This window comes from Vidua chalybeata, chromosome 8, assembly GCF_026979565.1.
Source record: "Vidua chalybeata isolate OUT-0048 chromosome 8, bVidCha1 merged haplotype, whole genome shotgun sequence".
NCBI lineage: Eukaryota > Metazoa > Chordata > Aves > Passeriformes > Viduidae > Vidua > Vidua chalybeata.
The window spans coordinates 9,026,680-9,050,037 of record NC_071537.1 but is presented as its reverse complement, the minus strand read 5'-3'; the positions used below and the strand labels follow the sequence as shown (position 1 = coordinate 9,050,037).

The window sequence follows — 23,358 nt, the reverse complement described above, 5'->3', positions numbered from 1 at the left end:
ATGAATAATGTAGGCAGATAGAATGTGAAGAGACAATAGTGGTGTTGTTCAGAATTGACGGCCATAAATCCATTGTATCCTAAGAGACTGCACGAAGTAAATACCTGCCTTTGCCCACCACCAGTTAGCCCACGATTCAGAATATCACTTAAATAAGTGCTGATGTCCCATGGAAACTTTACCCATTAATGTTCCTTTTATTTTAGAGCACCAGGGCTGCAATGAGGCAGGGGGACTTGAAGGGTGAAGGTTTGGAGTGACAGGGGAGTTTCCCTCTCCTCATTCATTTGTTAATTTGGGATGACAGAAAGAAGAAATGGTGTTCTTATGAGCGGGTCAAAGGGGTTTTTTAGAACCAGCAGAAAACAAGGAGGCTGGTGCAAAGGAAGTTATAGAGCGCATCATTTTAAATCATTAAAATTTGGGCCTAGCTGAGGTTTTCTCTCAAAGACAAAAAGGGGAAGCACATGTCGATTGGCACTGCAGAGGCATGCAAAAGGGTGGAAAAGCCCAACAGAAAGCAAAGCCAAGAGGATTATGTACCTCAGTTTCAGAGAGCATGACTTGTGGTGTGGATTCAAGCCCCGACATTTTGATTCAGGTATGATATGGCCAAAGTCTGACAAGCTGCTCTTGTAGGAATTTGACACTGAGGGGCAAGAGCCCCTGGGGTCAGCTGCTCTTTCTGCCATTCCAAAATACCAGGTCTCAAATGGAAACTTTCCTTCCTTCCTTCCCATTAGAAAGGTCCCTCCTGTTTTGTGTGCCTTTTGGAAGCAAGCCTGTGGGAGCAAGTGCAAATATGATTCTTAGACCCAGGCTCACACGTTCAGGAGGTTTAAAGTTGCTTGGTTTATTTTTGGTTCTTCTAATTGCAGTTTGTTTGGCAGAGCATGCCAGACATGGATCACTTGCTCAGGGCTTGTTAGCACCAACAGCATTCCAGCTCTGTTAGAATCTCTTAAGTTTATCTACCTCAACCATATTCTCACACCTTTTATGATTTTCATTATCCTCAAATTGAGAAAAAAAAAAAACCAACCAAGGCAAGTAACGGACTACCTGGCAGGAAGGATTGATGACCTTTCTGATGGGACTGGGGAATGCTCTTTGAGATGAGTGTGAACAAGCAGAACTCCTGACAGCACAGCACCTCACTGCAGAGGGGCTTGAACGTGCCAGTTCTGTTGTGAAAACAGTTTGTTTAGTTGTTAGTGCCTTGACTTTTCTGTCTTTGTACTTCTGAAAGAGGATCTCTTGCAAATGATGAACCCTTAGCCTTCACAAAGTACTGATCCCTCTATAACATTTTCTTAATTGAAGCTTAGAAGGAAGAAAATACAGTGTAGTATTTTAAGAGTGACTGCGTAGCACCTTTCCAAGTTTGCATGCCTGTCAACGCGATGTCATCCTGTAAGTGTGAATGAATGACTCTATTTCCAGTTCAAGTTTCCATTCCTAGGCAAAAATAGCACCAAATACACTATACTTCCAGAACAGATTTTTTTTTAACTATATAAATCATATCACAATAAAAAGTGATCTGTAGTTATTTCTTCTTTAAAAACATTCTATATGCCCTGTACCAAGTGAAAACTATGAAAAAGAGAAGACATTGCTCCAAATGACTGAATAAAATGACAAGAAATAACTTTTCATTCTGTTCTAACTGAGCTGAACTACATTTTGTAAGGATAACAGTTAAATTTAACATTCCTCAAGTTTTCCATTGTCTGTTTTTTTTTTTTTCCCAACCAGCATGAAGCACTGAAGCTTTAAGCAACCTGTCATGATGCTGATAGTTTTTTGAAGAAAAATATGTGTTCCTCAGCTGTTGCAGTTACTGCAGCATTTGTTCCTTTTCAGATGACACTTTGCCGGCTTTTTTTAATTGCCTAAATCCCATGTGCACAGTGATGAGGGCTGAGATTTTTAAGGACCTTGAAGTATCTAAATCATGGCAGAGGCTAATTATTTCCAAAGATTATATTCTTGGGTCTGATTCATTTAGTCTAGGAGTCTCAATGTCCTAATTATCTAACCTATTCCTTACGATAGGATTTCGGGGCTTTTTTTTTTGTTTGGATTTTTTCTGCTAACACAAATAATTGATAAAGAGTTAGCAGAATATTCTAATGGTGTGTATTAGGATTGGATGTAAGGTAGAAAGCAATAACAAGGATTATAAATAACTGCTTGATCTGTAGAATTCTGAAATAGCCTCTTAAATTTGATTAACTCTCCTAATATATGGTTAATCATCTAAATCCTTTATAAACTATTTGTAAATGCACCCTTGACATAAAGCATGACTAGTTTGTCTGTATTTTATGAAACATGGCAATTCTATTGAGGAAATGGAGCAGAATTTCTGAAATACAGACAGTGTGACTGAGAAAGCAAACTTGGTGTTCCAGGTCTTGACTGTGGAAAGTCAAATACTTGCATTTTCTGTATTTCCTTGTGCAAATTTGTTGAGCTAAGGTAGTGAGGAGTAACTATGGTCTTCCTCAGAGCAAAGCAGGCAAAGGGAGGTAAACAAAAGAAGATTTATAAAAGAGTTAAAACACAAAAATTGAATTATTTCAGAATGGTTTGGACCTCAGCCCTGTGGTACAAAACCATCAACATCAAGAATAGGGTCTTCTGCCTACAAAAATACTCACTCTTGCCCCTATGCTGCATCCAGCTGCTTTCTTGTTTACATGGGCTCTTCTGTTTTCCTGTCAATGTCTTCAGATTGAATTGGTCTAGTGCAAACTATCTCTCCTCACCTCTCCACCCTTCTCATTTTTCTCTTTCTTTTTTTGTCCTGAATCAGTTCCTAGATCTGATTCATCACATGGACCCATAAGCTGTTGAGTCAGCACAACTGAAGTTGGCATGCTGTAAGGAGATGGCAGAAGTGAATACCAGGAGGAGGAGTACAGGTGGAGGAAGGGACAGACTTGAGCATGACTCCTAAAATTAGTATTGTTGCTGTTTGCTTTGTGTCTTGGAAACATGGTCTTGGCTTGAGCCAGAGCATTTAAACTATAAATTCCCCTTTAGCCTTTGACACCCTTAAACTTTACTTTCGCCATCTGCTAAGTGGGAATAATACTAGTTACTACAAGGATCTGAGGACTTACTAGTGGTTGTTCAACCAATTAGCACATGAAAAATAGGGAAAACTGCTTTTTATACCCCTGCATGTTGCTGAGATGATTCTCCCATGCTAATGAACTAAATTTCATTTGTAGTAAAGTAGTTGTTTTCTACTGTGTTTCTCCTATCAGAAATATGTTGCTAGAGCAAAGGCAGGTCCCTGTTTTTGTAACCCAAGTGTCTCTACTTTTAGTTTTAAAGTGTTGGCTGCATATATCTCTCTCTCTTTATTTTTAATTATATGTATATATTTATAGCTCTTGCTATTGGGAGAGAATTTCCTGCAAACAGATCAATTTCTGTGGTGCCCTGCTCTGACATGGAGTCCCTTGTGTTCCACCAAGAGGTTGCTCTAGAGTAAATGTCTGGTTGTAGGATAAGCCTGGTGAACTGTAAACTTTATATTGCCTTCAGCACATAGTAGATTTGCATGTGCAGGAGGTATTAGTGACTGGGCATCTGATACTTGGCAATGTCACATCTGAAGACTTGAGTGACAGCAGAGATGCAGCCCCAGCCCCAGTGTCCAACAGAGTCGCTTCCTCTTTGGATAATTACATTCTCAGCTTTCTCTGCAATTTTAACTGTGGGGGAAGTATCTGTCCCTCATTTACAGAGGTGAGTCCTGTAACCGTGCACCATTAAACAGCTGCCACATCTCCCCCAGAAGGACTTTTTACATAATGTTCCTATCTGGTTTGCATTCTGAGCTGCGCAGATCAGCAGTAACGCTACGTGGGTATCTGAAAGCAGGATTTGACCTGTACTTGGGTTCTGGTTCACATGCAGCAAGGAGCACTTGTTCAAATAGTTTCAGGGACTTCAGCAGGAATACTGGTATGCAGAATCAGGCCCCTAAGGATCCTTGGTAATGAAAGGTATCCTATAACTGTAAGGTATTATTATGATGACTACTCTAGAGAACACAGAGGTATTGAAGTTGGCAAAATGAATTACAGAGTTAAATGTATAAGTAAACCAAGAAGCGACTGATGTTTTTTGCATAGTAATAATCTTCATAATAGCTTCATTTGCACAGTTATTTCATTTTAAACTTAAGGCGCAGTTTTGAAGCACAACTCAGTGGAGATTTTTCCTGTAATCTATAAACTTTAATGAAAGCTAATTGGAGGACAAATTTTAATCTAATTAAAATGTGGCTGCATAAAACAGAAAGGATGAATGAAGTGAAATGCTCTATGGGGCACAGTTTTCAAACAATGACTACCCTGAATACTAAGTCAAATGAAGCTTTTGTACAATGATGATCATGAACATTGCCAGCAACAGAACAACCTTGAGAAACTGCAAATGAAAGTTTTCATGTATTCAGTTTAAAAAGTGGACATTTGACTCAGAACTGCATAAGGACTTTCTAAAAGAAAATAAAAAGCAACACAGTCTCATCTAAAAACATAACAAGTAAATTAGCCAAAGGTGTACATTCCGTCCAAGTTCTCATGATCAGCAGATGCAAATGTTTGCAGTGCGCCGATGAGTTATGAGCCCTAATGAGATTTCAATGCTGAGCAAACAATAAAAATTTATGCATTGCATAGTTTTAGTGGCCTTTGGCTTCATGGTTAGTGTTACACCCTTTCAACAGCTTCAGTAATATAATATCCAGCTGGCTTTGGAGGTAAGGAGAATTTTAGGGGTGAACCGAAATTGTGAGAAATAACGTGATTGATTGCTTTGTCAGAATAATGCATTTCCACGGTATAATTGTCCATAGTAATCTTAGCCCGGGTATGGATACATAGGTTCTTGTTATGTTCAGACACAAATTTTGAAGGATTCAGGTGAAGAATGGCTTTTCCAGCATTTGAGCCAGACTGTTTCCTGTGCTGGGTACATGTCCAGGGGTCTCACAAACAGCCCCTCTAACAGGAACATTCCTGTCATAGTCTGGCAAACAGGAGAATTGAAAAGCTGCACTTTCCCCAACAACTGTCGTGTCTCAAGAAAAGAAGCGGAGGACAAGCACAAAAAGAAAGGCACAATAGATATTGAAATAAATGGATGTAGTGGAGAGTGGGGGGATGAACCAGGGAATTCAACTGGTGCAGTGTGAGAGTGAGCTCAAATGAGTTAAATTTAAAAGTCCCATTTGTGGGTTAGGCTGTTATGCATCCAGAACCTCCACCATAATGATTGCCTGCATTACCCTACATAATATTAAAATCTTAGTGTGTGATTAATAGCAGATTCCCTGCATACGTGTCACAACACACATCTGCAGCAAATCTGCCAGTATATTTCTCTGCTAGTTTTACTTTGGGGCCATAAAGTAATTCCTGTTTTGTGAATGAGAATAAACCTATTATGCACTAGGTTAGCTACACCCAGTTTCTTCTCTTCAGGGAAAAAGAGCTGCTTATTTGATACAGCATCTCGAATTTCAGTGTTCAGAAGTGAGTTTAAGCCTTGGCTAGATTTACTTGAGCAAGCTGTTGGGATTTGCCTTCACCATTTCTTAGTTATGTGTTTTCCAAACCTTCTGTGCAGAGTATTGAGAAACTTCTGGACAGCAGTAAACTAGTAGACTTAATTGCAAGGTGTTTATTGCTAAATTTGTTAATGAGTCAACATGCAAAAAAGATATATTTATCCCTGTTTCCTCTTAAAGTAGTAGTAAAAAATAACTTCAAAAATCTTTTTCTTAAGCCGTTTGGTGATGCAGTTTTGCTGTTCACAAAAGCTCTTTTTCCCATCCACAAATAGCTACCTTTCCCTTTGCCCCAAGGGAACTGAGCATAGCTCAAATGAAGCTTAAAAAAAAAAAAAAATATTTTTCCCAGTTGTAACTCAAAGCCTCTGCATATTCACACATGCACACAAAATAAAAAAGGAAGATGCAGAAGCATTCCTCCAGTCTGCCCTCTGAAAAGTCCTGTCAACCTGTTTTGCTCCCCAAAACAAAAACAGAACCCCATGAAAGCAACTTAAAGGACAACAAGAAAACATTAGGAAAGCAACATCTGTTTTGCATTCTTGGCATCAAGTCTGTCCTTGCAACACAGGGTCTGACACAGATGTACAGGGTTATGACACCACTGAGTACTGCTTGATTTAAAATGGTGTAACAGAGCAGAATCAGGGCACTGAGCTCTTACAACTTTGTGCAGAGCTGTGGCGCTTGATATCCTTTGCAGATGTGGGACTCAAACCCCAATGAAGTTTTAGGCATCTTTCCATTGATTGATGTGGACTGTGGAGCAAGTCATATTCCTCCTCCAACCATTTAGAATTTATTATTGACTGGACTTTCTCATCGTGTGTGTTTTTTGCTGGCTGTAAAGTCTCATTGCCCGGTGTGTTCCAGTCGGCTGCGTTGCGCATAGCCGCGCTCAGAGAAACTTCCAAATGATGCTACATAATTAACCTCTGCAGTTTTTAAGTAAAATAAAACAGTAGCAAGGAGAGAGACATTTAAAGGTACTCAGAAAGACAAAAAGAGCTCTGGTTTAACTGAAGAGAATCAATAGTAATGTAAATTTGGGAAGCCAGAGTTGCCACGAGAGCAGCTGTCTCTCCATGACTACTGGGATGGCACAGAGGGAGCACATCTTTCCCTGTTTGGTTGCCCAACCACAGTCGTAGCAAAGCTAGCTCACCTCACCCCTGGCACGGCTTCAGGTCCCCGTGGAGCTGTGCCAGGTGGCGGTGCCACCGTGCAGTGTTTTCACCTGCCACTAGATGTCTGTGTGGGCTCTGAAACGTTCTCGAGGGGTGATGCCCCTGGTAAACGCGACAGGCAAAACTGGAGCACAGGCTGTGGGGAAGCCTTTTAGTTTGTGTTTATAATTGTAACAGCATTACTTTAATTAGGCCTGTGTTTAAAGCAATGTGTGCTGTCTAAAACTAAATTCCAGCCTTTCTTATTTGAGGCAGATAAGGTGTTTTTCTTGTCCACATCTGTTGAAGACTGTTTCCTTTCTGTTCATGTGAAGAACTGAAATGTATCTTAATGTTGTGAAAGTTTTGGAGGAAGTTGCTGAAATGTAAAGTAGATTCATCTTCTTTTTATTCTGAAATGATGACATACCAAAATGTAGAATATCTTTTCCATAAGTGAGTTTGTGAGACATATACATCAGCACATCTGGGCTCATGGAGGAAGGTAATGCATCAGATGTTAAGTTCAGTATATTAAAGGTAAACAAACAAAGAAACAAAAAAACCTCTGGACCTGGGCACAGAAATCTATTTCCCAATTCTCTTTCTCAGCAACCCACTGGCTGGCCAGGGCAGCTGCACCTGTGACCAGCTCTTCTGCAGATATCTTCTGAGAAAAATGCAAAAGTAATCAGCATATGTTTGACTTTCGTTTATCTCTGTCACCCGGGAATAAGATACAGATAGTATCAGGAGCAAAGAAAGGTACATTCTGATATTATTTTCAAGTTTTTTTTGTCTAGACAGAGAGGAGCAACCACTTGTATCTCTGAGGAACACACAGCCCCATTCCACACACACATATCCTAGGCTGAAGGCCAGAGGGAAGTAGTAGGCTGTCTATATTTAAAAAAAAAAAAAAGTTTAAAACTACCACCCACTCATCAGGTGACTGGAGACTGTGGTTGTAAAATATGCTGCAGGCAGAAGTTCTGAAAAATCCCAGAAAGTGTTGAAAACATCTCTAAACAAGGTATTTTTCTCCTGCACCTTTCTTGCTAAAGGTCCCAATTGCTGCCAAGAAAGCTAGTGAGAATGTTAGCTGCCAAATAAAAAATTTATGACAGTGTTTGGCAAAGGATTGTATCACTGCTTGTTTTATACATTTCCACAAGTCTCTTGAAGGGCTGTTGGACACATACAGCTCAGTGATCACTGTGCTTTATCTATTCTTTAATATATTGAAAAAGCAAATTCCAATAAAGTATGATTTGAACAATAGATATTTTTCTTTTAATACTCTCCTATAAGCACTTGTTACGGTGAAAATATAATTTCTAAACAACATTCCGTGTATTAAAATTGTTTTAAAAGCCCTTTACCTGACAAAGTTACCTGTACATAGTAAAAATACATTAATTTTTCAATTAAAAAGGTATTGCTTTTGGAATTGTGCTTGTTATGTGTAGGAGTCTGGGCCAATAAACCGTCTGTTAAAACATAAAGAAGTCCATTCAGTCAAAGTTGTGTCTGCCATTTATGTTTCAAAACCCAAGAAAATAATGTGTTTGTGTTGCATTGCTCACCAATATCAATTAGGTTTTTGGCTCTATCATTAAATTAATATAGGGGAGAAAATTGTTCCAGTGGATTTAGCAGAAAAAAATAAATGTTTGAATACAGAGTTTATAAGCACACTGACAATAATTATGAAGCTGGCCAATGCTGAAGCAACACCCTTAAAAATATTTTCCTCCACTGAAGAAACAAAATGGTCTGTCTCTGTCTTCTCAAACCCGTTATCAGATTAGGCTTCCAGCTGATAATTAGTGCTGTTTAACACAGATCTCATTGCTGGGAAATCTCAAAGCCTGAGCGGTTTACTTTTTCTGATTATCATGTGCTGCTGGAGGTGGGAGCTCTGGAGCATGGAACTGTACCCCCCTGCACCATTTTGTCAGGGGAGAGAGAGCCTCCTCTTCTCTCTGGTGGCCAGGAGGTGGTGGGACACAGCTCTGGCTTGCTGTCCCCTTCCAAGGGGACAACCAGAGCAGTCCCCAAGCTGCCCCAGGGCCCCACAGCTCTGTGCCTTCATGGCACAGCAAATACTCTTAAGCAGCCAACAGCACTACAGCTGCTGAATGCCTTGTGTATGCTTGTGTATTTCATGGTGTTTGATATAAAGTACTCAAGACAGACCAGCATTAAGAGGATTATTTCAGACAGCATTAGGAGTTAATTTACAGAAGATTAGCTCTAAATCAGGCAGATATCATAAGCAAATTAGCATCAGTTGTAAGAGATTCAGAATCAAAATGTGTGGTGGTTTTAGTTTTTCCCTGCATGTGCTGAGTGGAAGAGCAGTATCTTTATTTGTTTCCCCCACTAAGGTGTTACATCTCAAATAGTGAAGAGCAGGTATTCTTTTTTTTCCTAAAATGCACTCTATTTATTATGATCCTGTTTACTGGCAGTGAAACTACTTAGCTCCAAATACCCTTCCTCTGCTGAATATTTTATATTTCATGCCATTTCTTCATTGAGTAATGTTTTGTTTGGTCCTAGAAATGATGTCTCCATGGTTGTGTTACAATATTTTAAATAGGTAGTATGGAGCTTTACTTCTGAGTAACGTAGTTAATCCTTTTTTTTTTTTTTTTCTGGTAAAATGAGTCACATTCTAATGCCAACTCATAAAAATAAAGGAGTGTATAAAATGCTACATACCAGAGTGAAGATTATAGGTACTTAAAAATAGATTCCTTAATATTTAAGCTTGTAAATTATGAATTTGTTTTATTTCCACAGCAGTGATGGTTAATTTGTATTAAAAAGCAGATTCTGTTCTTCAATCAATTTTCCAGACAAATTCTTCTGGCTGCAGACAGACAGACAGACATGAGCACCTATCCTATCCCGTCTCAGTATGGCAGTTTTGGGTACACTTGCCCAATTAGTGGAGAAGATGATGACATGGATTGGGCCATGATATTAAAGCCTGTGCCCTGAGTTGTCCTTGAGATTCTGAAAGTTTTGAAGTCGACAAATGGGATTCCCATCTTTGGAGAAATTTGTGTTCTCCAGTCCAAGGGATTAAACTGCTTAGTCTTCAGTGTGCTCCTGAACACTTGGGGTTTTAACAGAGGAGGGAAGTCTGGGCGGTGTTTTTCACGATCTTTTCCCTCTCTTGATGGACCAAATTCCTCTTGACAAGGTTGGCCTGAGGTCATGAATGTCTCCCTGCCTTCTGTGAGAGAGGAATCTCTGTGCCTTCCAGGAGATCATGAAGACTTACACCCACCCTAAGCCAGCTGGGCTTGCAGGTCCCTCTGGTTGCAAGACCTGTGAGGGGCTCTTGCCCCGTGACTTTGTGCCCTGTGGTTTTACCAAATATTTGGAAGCTCGACGCGGTTGTTAAACTGAGGTGTCTGAGGTCATGACAAAGTAGAGGCTTCTTTGCTCCCCTAATAGAAATGCTGTAACATGCTGAAAAGAAAATACTTTCATAGTGGCAAGTATCTCCTGACAACTAATTTGATAGTTCTCTATCAGGTAAACCATTTGTGAATATATTGATTCTTTTTATTTTTCACTGTTCTGTCTTCACTGTTCCCAGGTTTTCTCTGAACCAGTTGGGCAAAAATTGATTTTTATTTGTTCCACTGGCCTTGTGGAAAATTAGCTTATGAACTGGTTTTCATAGGAAGACTCAAAGCACAGAAAAGGTTGAAAAATAAGCCTATAGCAGTCAAAATTGTTGTCTGAAATGTCTTCAGACTGGAAGGCTGAATTTATTGCTCAAAACAAGTACTAGCATTGTGGAGGTGTGCAGTCCTGCTCATTATCACTGGAAAAGGGGGAACCAAAAAGCACAGTAAAAAATTAAATTTTAATAATGCTCGTGATATTTTCTAAATCCTTCTTGACAGAAAGATTCTCATTATTTTTATCTGTCTCAGAGTAGGCTCTTTTAATGCCATCTCACAAATGGCCTTAGCCATGATTGTTTTCCTTTCTTTTATAGCATTTGAAAAAAATGAATATATACCAAAAAAAAATTCTATTCTATCATTCAAGAAGTGCCATGAAATGGTAACATTTTGGATAGCAGATCTTCAGGAACAATTGCTGCAGATGCCTTCAGGTTTTTACAAAAGAGGTCAACATTGTTAAGACAATTGTAGGAAACTTGCCATACAAAAAGATGCCCAGTCAAATATTGTGTAATCAGAAGAAAATAATGCAAGAAGAGAGTGTGTGTCCAGTCTCCAGCTTTGTCACACCTAAAACTTGTAGATTAGTCATTAATTAAATTGAGGCAGAGTGAAAGACATTACTTCCTTTCATCTGTTTAAGATATATCTTTTAGTGGCTTCTAATGATTATGGAAGTTGATAAGATGCAGACTTTTGACATTTTTGTTTTCTTTAAATTGCACAGAATGTAAATTTAACTATATTTATCATAAAAGCCAATATGAGATCTTGTACGTTCTTGTCATTTTATAGCTTGCATACATTTCTTCTGCTGAAAAAATAATTGCTTTAGCTTTGAGTGCTGACGAGGGGGTTGGGGCTTTTTTTTCCTATTAACTGTTTGGGGACCAGGGTTTCACGTACCCGACGTGCTGAAGAATGCCACTGCACCGACAGCTGGGCTATCCACCCTCCCTCTGAGCTCTTGCTAAAGCTCTTGTAATGTTTGCTAAGGCCTATGGTTCTTAGTCATGCTCAGGTGACTAAATGTGTGATTTGTTCTTCTTGATACTTCAGTACCCTGAGAAAGGCTGGTTGGAGATTAAGACAACCTTGACTCCTTCCACTTGCAGTTGCCACTGTGCATGTGGTCATCATTCAGACTTGCCAAAGGGATCTGGTGTTGCCTGTGCTTTGCATGAAATGAGTTAGTCCCTCTCCCGTTTTGGTTGGTGAGTTTCCATGGCCCCAGAAGCCCCACTGTGTCTCCTAGTGACAGTCATAACCTAATTGATTCCCTCTGTGGAAGGAGTGGACATGGAGATGGCAGAAAGCTGAAGTTGCATCAAAACCGTGTAGAGAAAAGTTCCATGTCAGGGTCTCAAGAGCACAAGGATACTTTTCATCCTTCAGAAATGCCTTGCAATATGTTCTTAAAATAAGCAATGAATAAAATCTGGCTAGTACAAGATTTTCAGCACCCTTCAATTTTGTGTTTTGACCTTTAGTCCTACATCTATGAGGTCCTCGATCAGGCTTTCCCTGTTACCACATATGATTTCCAATCATTCCTGTAAATCTCTCTCCTTCCCAGGCCAGTCAGTCCCCTCTCAATCCCCATATGCACCCCACTGTTTACTTGGGTACAATTTTCACTTCCTGAGACTGCCAGCTCCTTGAGAGAAGGCTCATGCAAAACATGAGAACCCTGATGGCTACCAAATAACACTATACTCCAATGCTGTTCATTTGGAATATCTTGCAAGATTTCTATTATTAATTAAATCTCTCCATAAGTATTTTACCTATCAGATATAATCAAAATAATTTTAAGTTTTAATCTATGGCAAGATTGTCAGAAGATGACACAGCAAGGTAAAGACATAGTTGAGTCAAGGAAGGCCAATGTGTTTCAGCAGGCATTCAGCCAAGAGAGGGATATCCTTTTTTAACTCCTCCAGAAAAACTGTCAAAGGAAAAGTATATTTGCTTCTGGTCTAAATTTAATGTGCAAATATAGGACCCATTAAAAGGAGTTGATGGATCAAGGTCTTTACTAGCTAATTATTGATTAGCATCTTCTGCTTCACTGGTGAGTTTCATCTCTGCAGTCTTTCTGATTGATGGGAGATTGCACACACTTTACAATATGCTAGCACCTTTCTGTATGATTTTGCCTTCAGAGCTAGCAAGCTTTCTTGCCTGGGCCTCATGTTCAAGCTTTTTGAGATATCAATTCCTATGTTGTAGGTGCCTAACCTAGCTGACCAGCACTGCTGGGGTGCATATATGGCCAGGAAAAAGAGAGGGCAGTTCATTGCAGGACTCGAGCTTATACACAGGGAGCTGAGAGAGATTAGCTAGATATAATTTAGATGTTTAAAGTGGGATAGTGTGACTACTTCCCTGCACCTGTTATTACATGACTCATTCTTTCATTCAGGGCCCAGGTGGAAACACATTGATGTGGTTTGAGTGTAATATTATAACTAGAGATTGGTATCCATGTTATTACAAGTAGACAGCCCCAGTCCTTAAGACTGAACTTTAAAGCTAGAGGACATAGCATTGCACAATGCCCCAGTCCTATCAACGAAATCGTAAGTGCCCTATATGGCCTGGCTCTTTCAATAAACCCTGCTAGAAAATCAGCTGGAAAAAGCCCATCCTTTCCTAATCACCAGCCCTCCGTTTTTGAGGATTTCATTTTGTTATCTGCTCAGTTTTCAGCAAGTTTTATAAATTTTCCCAAGTTCTTATAAAGAGGTGCCTTTGGGAAGGAATTCAGAGAACATGGAAGAGGCTTCTGCTAGGAACAGTCTGCAGACTGAATGTGGACCTTAGGAAGGGTGGTCTTTTTGTCCCCAGTAAGCCATGGGGGGGTCCCATCCCCTCTCCACCATCCCCAAAGCCTTTTCACATCTAAATATACAATGTCAATTACAATGCAATTAGGTCTCCTGGCTTGAGAACATAAAAACGTAGACATATTTTCAGAGTTTGTGGTGGGGAAGAGGAAAAAAACTTGAGTGTTTTCCAAATTCCTCACTTTTCCCATGGTCAGCTATAAGAGGGCCAAGGAGTCATATGTAAGTTGTGCAGATATTTTTTTCACTGGTGTTTCTGTTTGCTAATTTCAGTCATTAATGATGAAAAATGGCTCCAGTCAGATACTTGCAGCCAGCTGTAATTCTGCTAGGCAATGTTCTCTTAGTCTTCTATTACAGTAGGTTGCCGTGTCTTTATGTTTTTGCCACAGCCTGTCTCATTCTTTTCAGTTGCTTTTATTTAAGAAAAGCATTCTTAAACCTGAAGACGTGAATGATTGAACAGCCCCCAGATACCCTGAACTTGAGATTTATCATTATGTATCTAAGGCTTTGCTTTACCAATCATAACATTTTATTCCCCTGTGTGGGGTTTAGTGCTTCCATTTGAAAACTCATTGTAACAAGGATGTCCTTATATATAGTAATAATTGTGTCTGTCCAGAAGCTATGTGAGTATAGCTATATTACTTTAAATGCACATTTAATTTTGCCTGGTATGTTTTTGCCTATTTGACTAGACCCACACTTAGTGTTTGTTTGAATCTACTGATTTGCACATGAATATTGGACACTTAAAAGTCGCTTGCCACTGATTTGCATGCACCTATTTTCTTTCATGTTAGCAAAAACTGCCAATCAGAAATAAAAGGGCACAAAAAATGCAATAGCCAAGTATTCAAAGTGACCATTTAAGATGTGATTTTGTATACAAAGCAAGGCTTTCTGTCCAGTAAACTGATAGGAATCACTTCTAGTTAAATCATAAATACATATTACAGTGAAACACTGTTGGACAGTGCTCTGTCATCAATCAGTCTGTGTTCTTGAGGACACTATTTTTCAAGATGCCTCCTTTAAGAATAAAGCCCTGTGTTGTAATGAATGTGTGCTAACTGATCCCCCAGGCCATTTGTTTGGTTTTGTTTCTTTTTTTTTATTTGTATCAGTGTCAGAGTTGAGCTTCTGTAGGAAATTTTTTGCAGTATTTTATTTGTAGTCCTCAAGTTAAGGACACACTCTTTATGCACCCAGAGTCTGCACTGGTTCGTTTATATCCTGCATTTTGTTAACATGTTACCGTGATTGCTAATTTTCATGACAATTGTTATTGTACCATCAGTGCTTAATGGCAAGGCATCATTATTCAATGCTGGTCAATCAGGCACTAAGACATGTGCAAGACATCAGGCTGAACCCATATAGATGTCGTGCACTCCCCTGCTAATGAATGCAGTTTTATAAAAAGGTTTAAACACGGTTGGCATCCTTAATGTAAGGTTTGCAAAAGCTTATTCGGGAGCTGCTTTGTGTTTATACAGAGCAGATCTAAACATGGCACAAACAGAGTTAGACCCATTGTGTGTGTGTGTGTGTGTGTGTGTGTGTGTGTAGCCACGGACAGGCGCGAATCCTTTGGGGGGGTTTGAAATGTGGAAAGGCAGCACAATTTCTTCCAGGACAGCAGTGAGGGGAACAGATTTTCCAGGAACATCAGTGTTTGGTAGCACATGTGGGACCTGTTCTGCAGAGCAGTGGTTGCCCTGTGCAGCAAGGAGGTGATCCTGAAAAGCAGATGGTGTCCTGAATTTGGCACTGGCTGGAGGCACCCTCCAGCACAGCAGTGGTTGGAGATTAGGCACTGTGACCAGAAGCCAGGATAAAGGGTCAGGCATCTGGAAAGGTGGAGCAGAAGGAAACTCAAGAGGAGAGGGATGTGCTTTCTGCATTTTTAGTCCAGTGCTCTTCCAGTGCGTCACTTAATGTTACCCTTGTGTCTGCTTTAGTTACGGTTTCTATGTGGTTTTGCACCCAAATATTTCGGGCTGCTGTCCATAATAAACTAGATGGAGCTTGGTTTAAAAGCACAGATTTTTTTGTGTCTTCTAACTCAAAGTAGAATGAACCCTTGTGCTCCTAGAGCCTCAAGTATGAAAGGAACAGTAGACATTGGCTGTTAACGAGCTCCCGCACAGGGCTCCAGCAGAACTTGGTGTGAATTCAGTGCCTAAGCTGCATCAACTAAATGGTTAATTCATCTCATATCAACAGCACTGTGATTCATAATGTAAACTTGAGGAATCCTTGATGTTTCAGTCACACATTCCTCTTAATTTGGCCATGCATTCTTTTAAAGCTACAGTGTGCTAACTTAATAAAATGCAGCATGCAAATGCACAAGTTTTTGCCTTCAGGCATTTTAGCCATGGATGTTTCAATGGGTGTCTTCTTTCAAGTATATATTCCTTCCTAAATTATTTACCCTGTAAACATGCTTTGCATTTTCAAAGAAAAATCTGGGCTTCCTTATTCACCAGATTTTGTTGAATTTAAGGTGTAATAGAGATAAAAGACTATCATCTGCTTCTTGTGAGCATGTTAACCTTTGGGATTTTTTTGTAGCGAGCTTAGGCCCCATTTTCTTCTCCTTTGGTATTATCACTCCCTCCCCCACTTAAATTCCTTGATGCTTTGCCTAGAGCAATACCCACTGGCAGTGTCTGGCTGTGACAGTACTATAGGCTTCCCTACAGATGGGTCCTGCCAATGCCAACCATTGTTCTACAACTGTGAGCTGGTTTGACTGTCTTGGATCACTCAAAACCCCCTTTCCTCTTCCTTTTTTCTTTACTCTGAAGGGTCGTCCTTGCCTGTTGACTTTGAGATCTGAAATGTGCTGACACCCAGAACTTGTGTTCTCTGTCTTAGCAGCAGCTCCCATACTCTGATTTCAACAGGCACCACTGAGTCCTCCTTGGGACTGTCCTGCTGCTGCCAAACAGCTCTGTCATTCTCCTCCCAGCCCCATCCTTTGGGCAGTATGCAGTTAGTTTCATTTTACTTGCTCACTTGAAAGGAAAACAGTAAAACTCAATGATATTCTTTTTTTAAAGATATAAAATTAATCTTTAACTGTGGGCTTGAATATTAAAAGTATATAATGCTTCAGTGTAGGAATCTATTGATAACATCCATCCTATTTCATGATTAATTTGTTCCTTTTAATATGATATTCTTTTGCTGCACTGTGCAGACTAATTCAGATTCCTAGAAATTGAACTTTGATATGTATTTCCTAGATTCACACCATAAGTGAACCTTCAATTAGCAGATACAGGTGGTGGCTTGCCTCACTCAGTGTTTTCTTGAAAAGGATTTTAGAGACATGGACACTGATGAAATAATCTTGCAGTCAGGTGTGTACTGACAGGGTATAAAAATAAAGCATTTGGGGGACTACATGCTTCTTTTTTTATTTTTCTTTAGTTTTGCTTCTCAGACAATGCAATGATTTTTTCAGTGAGCCAGAGATAGGAGGACTTGATTTAAACATTCAGTATGTTATGTATGTCTTTGCCTAACTATGTGTTAGATTAAGCGAGTTTCACTCACAGTTAATCCTTTGTAAATTAGCATTATGGATGCCTTGGGGCCCACATCCCACAAATAAAATGGTTGTCAAGCCAGCTGCACTGTGTATTACTTAAGGCTGAATGTTTTAAGAGTTTTCATGCTTTTAATCTATTTCACTGCTGAGTTTCAATTTTGCTGAATGTCCTTTCAGGAGTGATGAGGGCGAGTGAGTAAATATATATTCTGGTTTTCATGCATTTGCCTGGGCAAATCGTTTGTTATCAGGTGTTTGGCAGAGAATGTCACACCCCGCCACAAAAGAGAAGCTTGTAAGTTCAGGTGTTAAATTGAAGTGCAAACCAACAAGAACCAAAAGCCCTTAATTAGCTTTATTTTGTTAGCCTGCTACACTTTTTTTTTCTTAAGGAAAAAAATAAAGAGTGAGAAACATCCCTCCCTCCTCCTCATCCTTTTGGCAGAGTAAATATTGCCTGTTAAGTTTGAATTAGCTGTCATCGCGAAGGAATTAATGCTGTGGTTGAGCCTTTCTAGTGAGGAAGGGAAAAATAAACGAGACAGATCTTAGTTCAGCTTTAAGTGATAAATGAGGACAAAGCAGCCCATTCATCTCCTGCTAGGAAAGTGGACACAAACACTAAAGCAGTTTTGCGGAAGACGTGTCAGCAAATGTGATCATTTTGTAACCTGTCAGGAGGATAGAGAGCTAGTCCTTTTAGAGTGTCACAGGGGAGGGTGTCTGTCTGATGTGACAGTTTTCATCCATCCATTTACTGCTTTTCCTTTAGGTGGGGGGTAAGCAAGGAGAGAGCTGGAGTTGGTTAAAACTGCATTTTTCTTTACACTTTCCAGTATAATTTATATGTATATCCACCCGCATCCAAATGAAAAACATTCACCAAGAAAAACTCCCCTCTGCTCTCTGGAGTTTCTTCTCTCTTTCACTGCGTGAAATATGCTCATTTTAACACATTACACTCCCTGTCTTCAAGTTGTACTTGGTTTGATGTTTCACAAAACACAGTTTTACCTCTTCTTAACATTGTTTGGTTCTTGCAGACTTTGTTTTGTTTTGTTTTGCAGAAGCATGAGAAAAAAATATATAACTTGGGGTGCTTTTATTGCACTTGGTTGTTGGGATTTTTTTGCTATGCCTCTCAAATTCTAATGATAAGCTTCATGTACAAGTATGTTTTGCAAAAGTCCCTATTTATGAAGAGCCTGGGAAAATATTCTTCCTTCTCTGTAAAAATGGAATAACAAACAGTGAATTCTTACAATCCAAAATCCTGCTGTAAAATGCCTGTAAAATTCTACTGTTTCTTGATTTAGTGATTTTAAATGACCTATTAATTTTAGGAAAAATCTGAAGTAATGTGATGACTGATTTTAGAAGCAGGAATTTCTCCCAGCAAATGATTGAAAAACATTAGGACTTTTTACTTCTGGCATCTTTTTATTTTCACTAATCTTCATTTTTTTTCATACTGCATAGAAATGTAACATTGCCTATTACCATAAGTAAAGGTATGCTACAGAGACAAGAGATGCTTTTACAACATAAGCTTCACAGTTTGACACTTGCTTCTTTATATCATCCTTTTCTTCAAAACTATCTTTTGTACTTTTCCCTTGGTAATTTAGTACAAGTGAATATCTCATTGACATGTGATTCCTTGAAATCTTGTTCCTTAATAGTAAAATCCCTTGAAAATTAATAAATTGTTTCTTTTCAGATTAAAACTACTGAAGATTTCAGAATGGTTTTAAAAAATATAATGATATTTACTATTACAGACCACCCTGCTTGGATTGCATTGACTGAACACTATTTTTTTCATTTGTTCTTAGAGGGTTAATAAATTGAAACATAATTTATTTCATTTATTCTAATATGTATATAAATGTATGCATTATTCAGAAAATTCTTTTTCTTTCTTGAATACAAAAGTTGGATTTAATAACTACATAAAGACGTGGTTGGAAGCACTGGAAACCGGGAGAAGTAAAAAATAATCAAGATACGCAAAATGGTAGAGGGAATACTGAATTTGTGGGTATATGTATTCTCTCCAGTTTTTTTGTGCACCTCATTTTATAATTTTTATATATATTCTGCTGTCTTGATTTGTTTTGTTTTATTCACTACAATTTTTTTGTCTCTTCTGCTTTTTTCTAGGATCATCCAAAACCGGATTTTGATTGTTGTTCTGGCAGTCATCATCATCTTCACCACCATGATGGCTATTTATTTTTCTGTCAGAGGACGCTGATATCTTTGTTCTTCACTAAACAGCAACAAACTGCTTGTTCTGAGTAATTAAGACAAAGTGGTCACATGAATCATTCTCTTGCACTGACAGAGTCTCCCTCTCTTTTCCACTCTTCAACTCAGGTGCAAGTGGTGTAAAATATTTTGTATTATTAATGGCATAGTTGATGGCATGTGGGTCTATTTTTTTCTTACATATTTGTCCTTATCTGAGTGTTTTCAGGATCTTAATATTTGTTGGAGTGAGGGCTTGTTCTGGTATAAAAAGACTTAATATGTGTTGAATTCACCCACAGACAATTAGCCTGTAAGTTGCCAGAGTTTCATGAGGGAAGAGGGGGTCTTTGCACTTTTCTTCTGCTGTGCAGGGTGTATGAATATCAAGCAGTATCTGACCTTCTGTGATTTAGAAGATAAGTAAAGCAAAGACCAAATGATGTAGAAAGTGAACCTGTCTCCTGTGACTAACTCCCAATCATGCATTATCGTAGTAGATGTAACCTGGTTAAGAACAGTAGCTAGTTTTAAAAAGAGAGCAACCTTAGGATGGTGTTTAATATATGATGTAAATCCAAAACTCAATTTAACAACTTTTTTGTTTAAAGTTAGGCTTTCTTTTCTGCTTATTCAAAGCAATTCCACTTTCATCAAGATCATGAAAATGCATCACTTACCTAAAATGTAGTTGTGGCTACAGCCCATCTGTTGAGTCTCTTTTAAATCTTCCAGTGTTGATATATGTACTGATAAGCATTACACACTAGGCCCTAATAAAGATATTTAAAGATACTTATCTATTTGTTGCTGATTGAAAAGAGATCTTAAATAATAGTTCAGCAACAAATGCGTGATTATAGTGCATTAAACAATCTAGATTTTTAATACTGGCCTGACTATGTTGAGACTGCATGTTGGAGTATTTTGAGTGTATTAAATTCTGATGTGATATTCCCCTTTTTAAAAAGAAACTGTAAAAATGTTAATTTATATATGCTTTTAGTTGATATAATATATCATAGTTTCATCTACCTGTGTGTAAATGAGCTGTTTCTCTTTTCCTATTGGCTGTGCTTCTCCTTTAGACAAGGTTGAGGTCATTTAACTTACATTTAAGTTTGCAACTCCAACAAAGGTCTATCACTGCTGATGTGATAAAGTTCATATTTTTATAATAACTTTTAAAATCATTATTTGCAATCCCTTACAAATATAGCAAATGAAGAGGAATATTAAGGCCTTGAATTTAAGCTATAAAATGTTTCCGAAAGATGTTCAAAGAAACAAAAATCTGATTACTTTTAAATTCCCCCCACATTAGGCAGGAGCTGAGCCCTGAATTTTCATGTGTGCCTTAATACTTTTGGGGTTTTGGCATCCCTGTGGACTTTACCGATTTGCTGTGCTGTCCCTGGAAGCTGATTTTGGTCCTAAATGTCATTGTTTTCTCTACATAAAAACAAATAACTCAGTTAAAATGATGTGGTACTAATGCCACAGCTAAGACATAGAAAGAGGGTGATAAATGTAGAATAAAAGGATCCACAGGAAAAATGCTACTCATTGAAACAAATGGAAGCATGTAGGGTCAGCTCTGCCATCTGAGTGTTACATGCAGCTCACAACAAAGTTTGGAAGTGGTTTATGTGCTGGCTTTCTCTGCCAGCTCATGTCACTAGTAGGATGATGCTGGAACAAAAGTTCCTGGGTAGTCCAGACCCAGGTTTCAGAAGGTGTTGCTCTGTGCAGCACAGTAATGTTCAGCTCCTCACCTAGATGCCCCTGCCCTGTCACAAGGTTATGGGACCCCCCCAGCCACCTCCTGGGGCATCCCCTCGTTTCATCCTTGCCATTTACCACGTGGCTCTCAGACACAGAAAGATTTGGGTGTTCAGCTTCCAGCCTTCAGGCAGGACATGTCCTGAAACTGAGCCTTTGGGTTGTGTAAGCAGAGCTCTGGCCATTAGCTTCGAGTGATGGCACAGAGCTGAGTTCAGACAAATTAGGAGGAAGCCTGGCAGCATTAGCAGATACTTATCCTCAGCTCGGCAAATTATGAGATGCATATTTTGTAAAGCAGAAAACTGTCGAGAAGGAAATCTTAAGCTCCGTCTGTTGCCTAGACATTCTCTGCATTGCCTCAATAATTTAACTATCATGGGAATTGATTCATGACTACTGATCTTAACAGTGACCTATGACTAGGTTTTGCCCTCTATCTAGCCACCTGCTGGAATCAGCAAAAAGCTGAAAGGAAGCTAGTTTTCCTTATCCCAGTATAAATCTAGGGCATAGTGTCACATCAGATACATCCACTCAGATAGGAATGAGGGAGAGAGAGACTGCCACGCAAAGCCTTCATCTTCACTTTTGATGAGCCCGCCATCGCTATGTTTCTCATGCTAACCTGTTAATAACTCTTCTGTGCCTGCTTTGCATCCTTGTGTACTCCCCACACGTAAAATAGTGCTCAGGTGGACATTACATCTTCAAAACACATTATTACTCCTCTCTCACCCCTGTTCATTTGGCCTGGGAAGTGTGCCGGTGAGATTCAACAAATCCACACATTTTGGTGAGGATTGAGTGACTTCAACTGAGAGCACAGCCCCAGCCACCCACAGGTAGGGTGACGCCCCCAGGTCCAGGCTTCCCCTGGACTAGTTTGGTCATATTTACAGCACGTCTGTGAATGAATCCAAGTGCTTACAAATGTAAACCTCAAAGAGCAAAGTGTTTCTAATGTTGCCAGCCTTTGTGGAGAAACGACAAATTAAAAAACGCACACGTGGTGCTGTGTGCTAAATCCATCCCTGCTAAACAGCTGGGCTCGCAGAATAAATAAACTAATACTGCACTGATACAAAATCAAAAGCAATTTAATTAAAGACTCTTAAGTTTTAAAGGGTTTTAAATGCTATTCGTTTTGGGGAAATATCAGAAAATGTAGCTTGACTGACGTCAGTTCCCATCTCTGGGATGGAAGGCCATTTGCTATTCTGTTTAAGGCAGGCTGGATTGTCTTATTTTGGAGCCAGCTTGGTGGGGGGTTTTCTTTGCTGCTGCTTCAGAGCTCTGAGCTTCAAAGGCTGAAATTAATGGTGAACAAAATTGTGCGGCTCTGACCATCCCATGCGGGGCAAACCCATCGAGGGTTATCATTAAGTAAAGAAATAAAGAAAAAAAAAACCCTGCCAGTTCCAAGAAAACCTCATCAGATAATGACCTCTGTGATTGGGTTTTCATTACCAAACAGCATCCAGAGATTGTCTGCCCCATAGAAGGAAAAAAAAAAAAAAAAAGAAAAGAAAAAGAAAGAAAAAGCAACTGTGTCTCTCTCTCTTTCTCTCTCTCGCTCTCTCTCTCCTTTTTTTTTTGCACATCTTTTCTTTAAACCTGTCAGATCATTTCAGTATTTCAAATCCGAGGAAAACAGCCTGCCTGCTGCTGTATTTGAAGTTGTAATGGTGTCAAAAAGTCACGACTGACTGACAGCCGTCAGTCCCAGAGGAGCTCATTAAATCATAAAAACTTGACAAGGAAATAATTGAGCATCACTGGCAACTTGGCGCCTGTTTAGACGTTTTTATTTTCTTTCATTATTAGTCCCCACCATTACGTTCATTAACAAATTGCATTAAACAACTGTTAAGGGCTAATGATTTGTTTATCGCTCTTTTTTTATTATTATTATTATTATTTAAACATTAGCTGCGTCATGTGGTACCTCAGCAGCCTCATACTATCATCTGACTGAATATTTTTCCACTCAGAGCTCTGGGTACTGCTGGAATATGAAATAGATTATTCATTACCCTCCTCTTTGCCACTGATTTGGTTTCATGTAGCGTCTTCCACAGAGAAAGATGAAAACTTGTCAAAAATAGGTTATATCTTATTCTAAGGGCAACAATAGCAGCAGGTACAGGCACACTTTAATATTTAATTAAGGCTGATGTTAACCCCTTTAAATGACTTTAGCTGTGAGTAATATTCAAGTGCAGAAGAGAAAAATAATGGTACTTAATTTGCAAACTGTACAGCAGGCATTCATCTTTGAGTTACTAGCAAATTTATAGAATAATTTTAAATAATGAAATTTCCAATCATAAATATTTATATCCACTCTTTTTTTTTTTTAATATGTAGTCGTAAATGAACCACTTTTGCACACATCCTAACTAAAAAAAAAAATCCGTGTCCCTTTCTT

General features: G+C 39.0%; 1 protein-coding gene across 4 annotated transcripts in view; it reads left to right on the top strand.

Moving 5' to 3' along the window:
* VTI1A (vesicle transport through interaction with t-SNAREs 1A) overlaps window positions 1-20,179 on the top strand; it is a 257,572-nt gene extending 237,393 nt beyond the window's left edge. For 2 of the 4 annotated variants that reach the window (XM_053948652.1, XM_053948651.1), the window contains one exon: window positions 19,059-20,179. In XM_053948652.1, the coding sequence (XP_053804627.1) occupies window positions 19,059-19,152 (94 nt within the window). In that variant the 3' untranslated portion in view covers window positions 19,153-20,179. The remainder of the gene's footprint in view (window positions 1-19,058) is intronic. The other 2 variants (XM_053948654.1, XM_053948653.1) reach the window with 1 other exon arrangement.
* The last annotated feature ends 3,179 nt before the right edge of the window (window positions 20,180-23,358 follow it).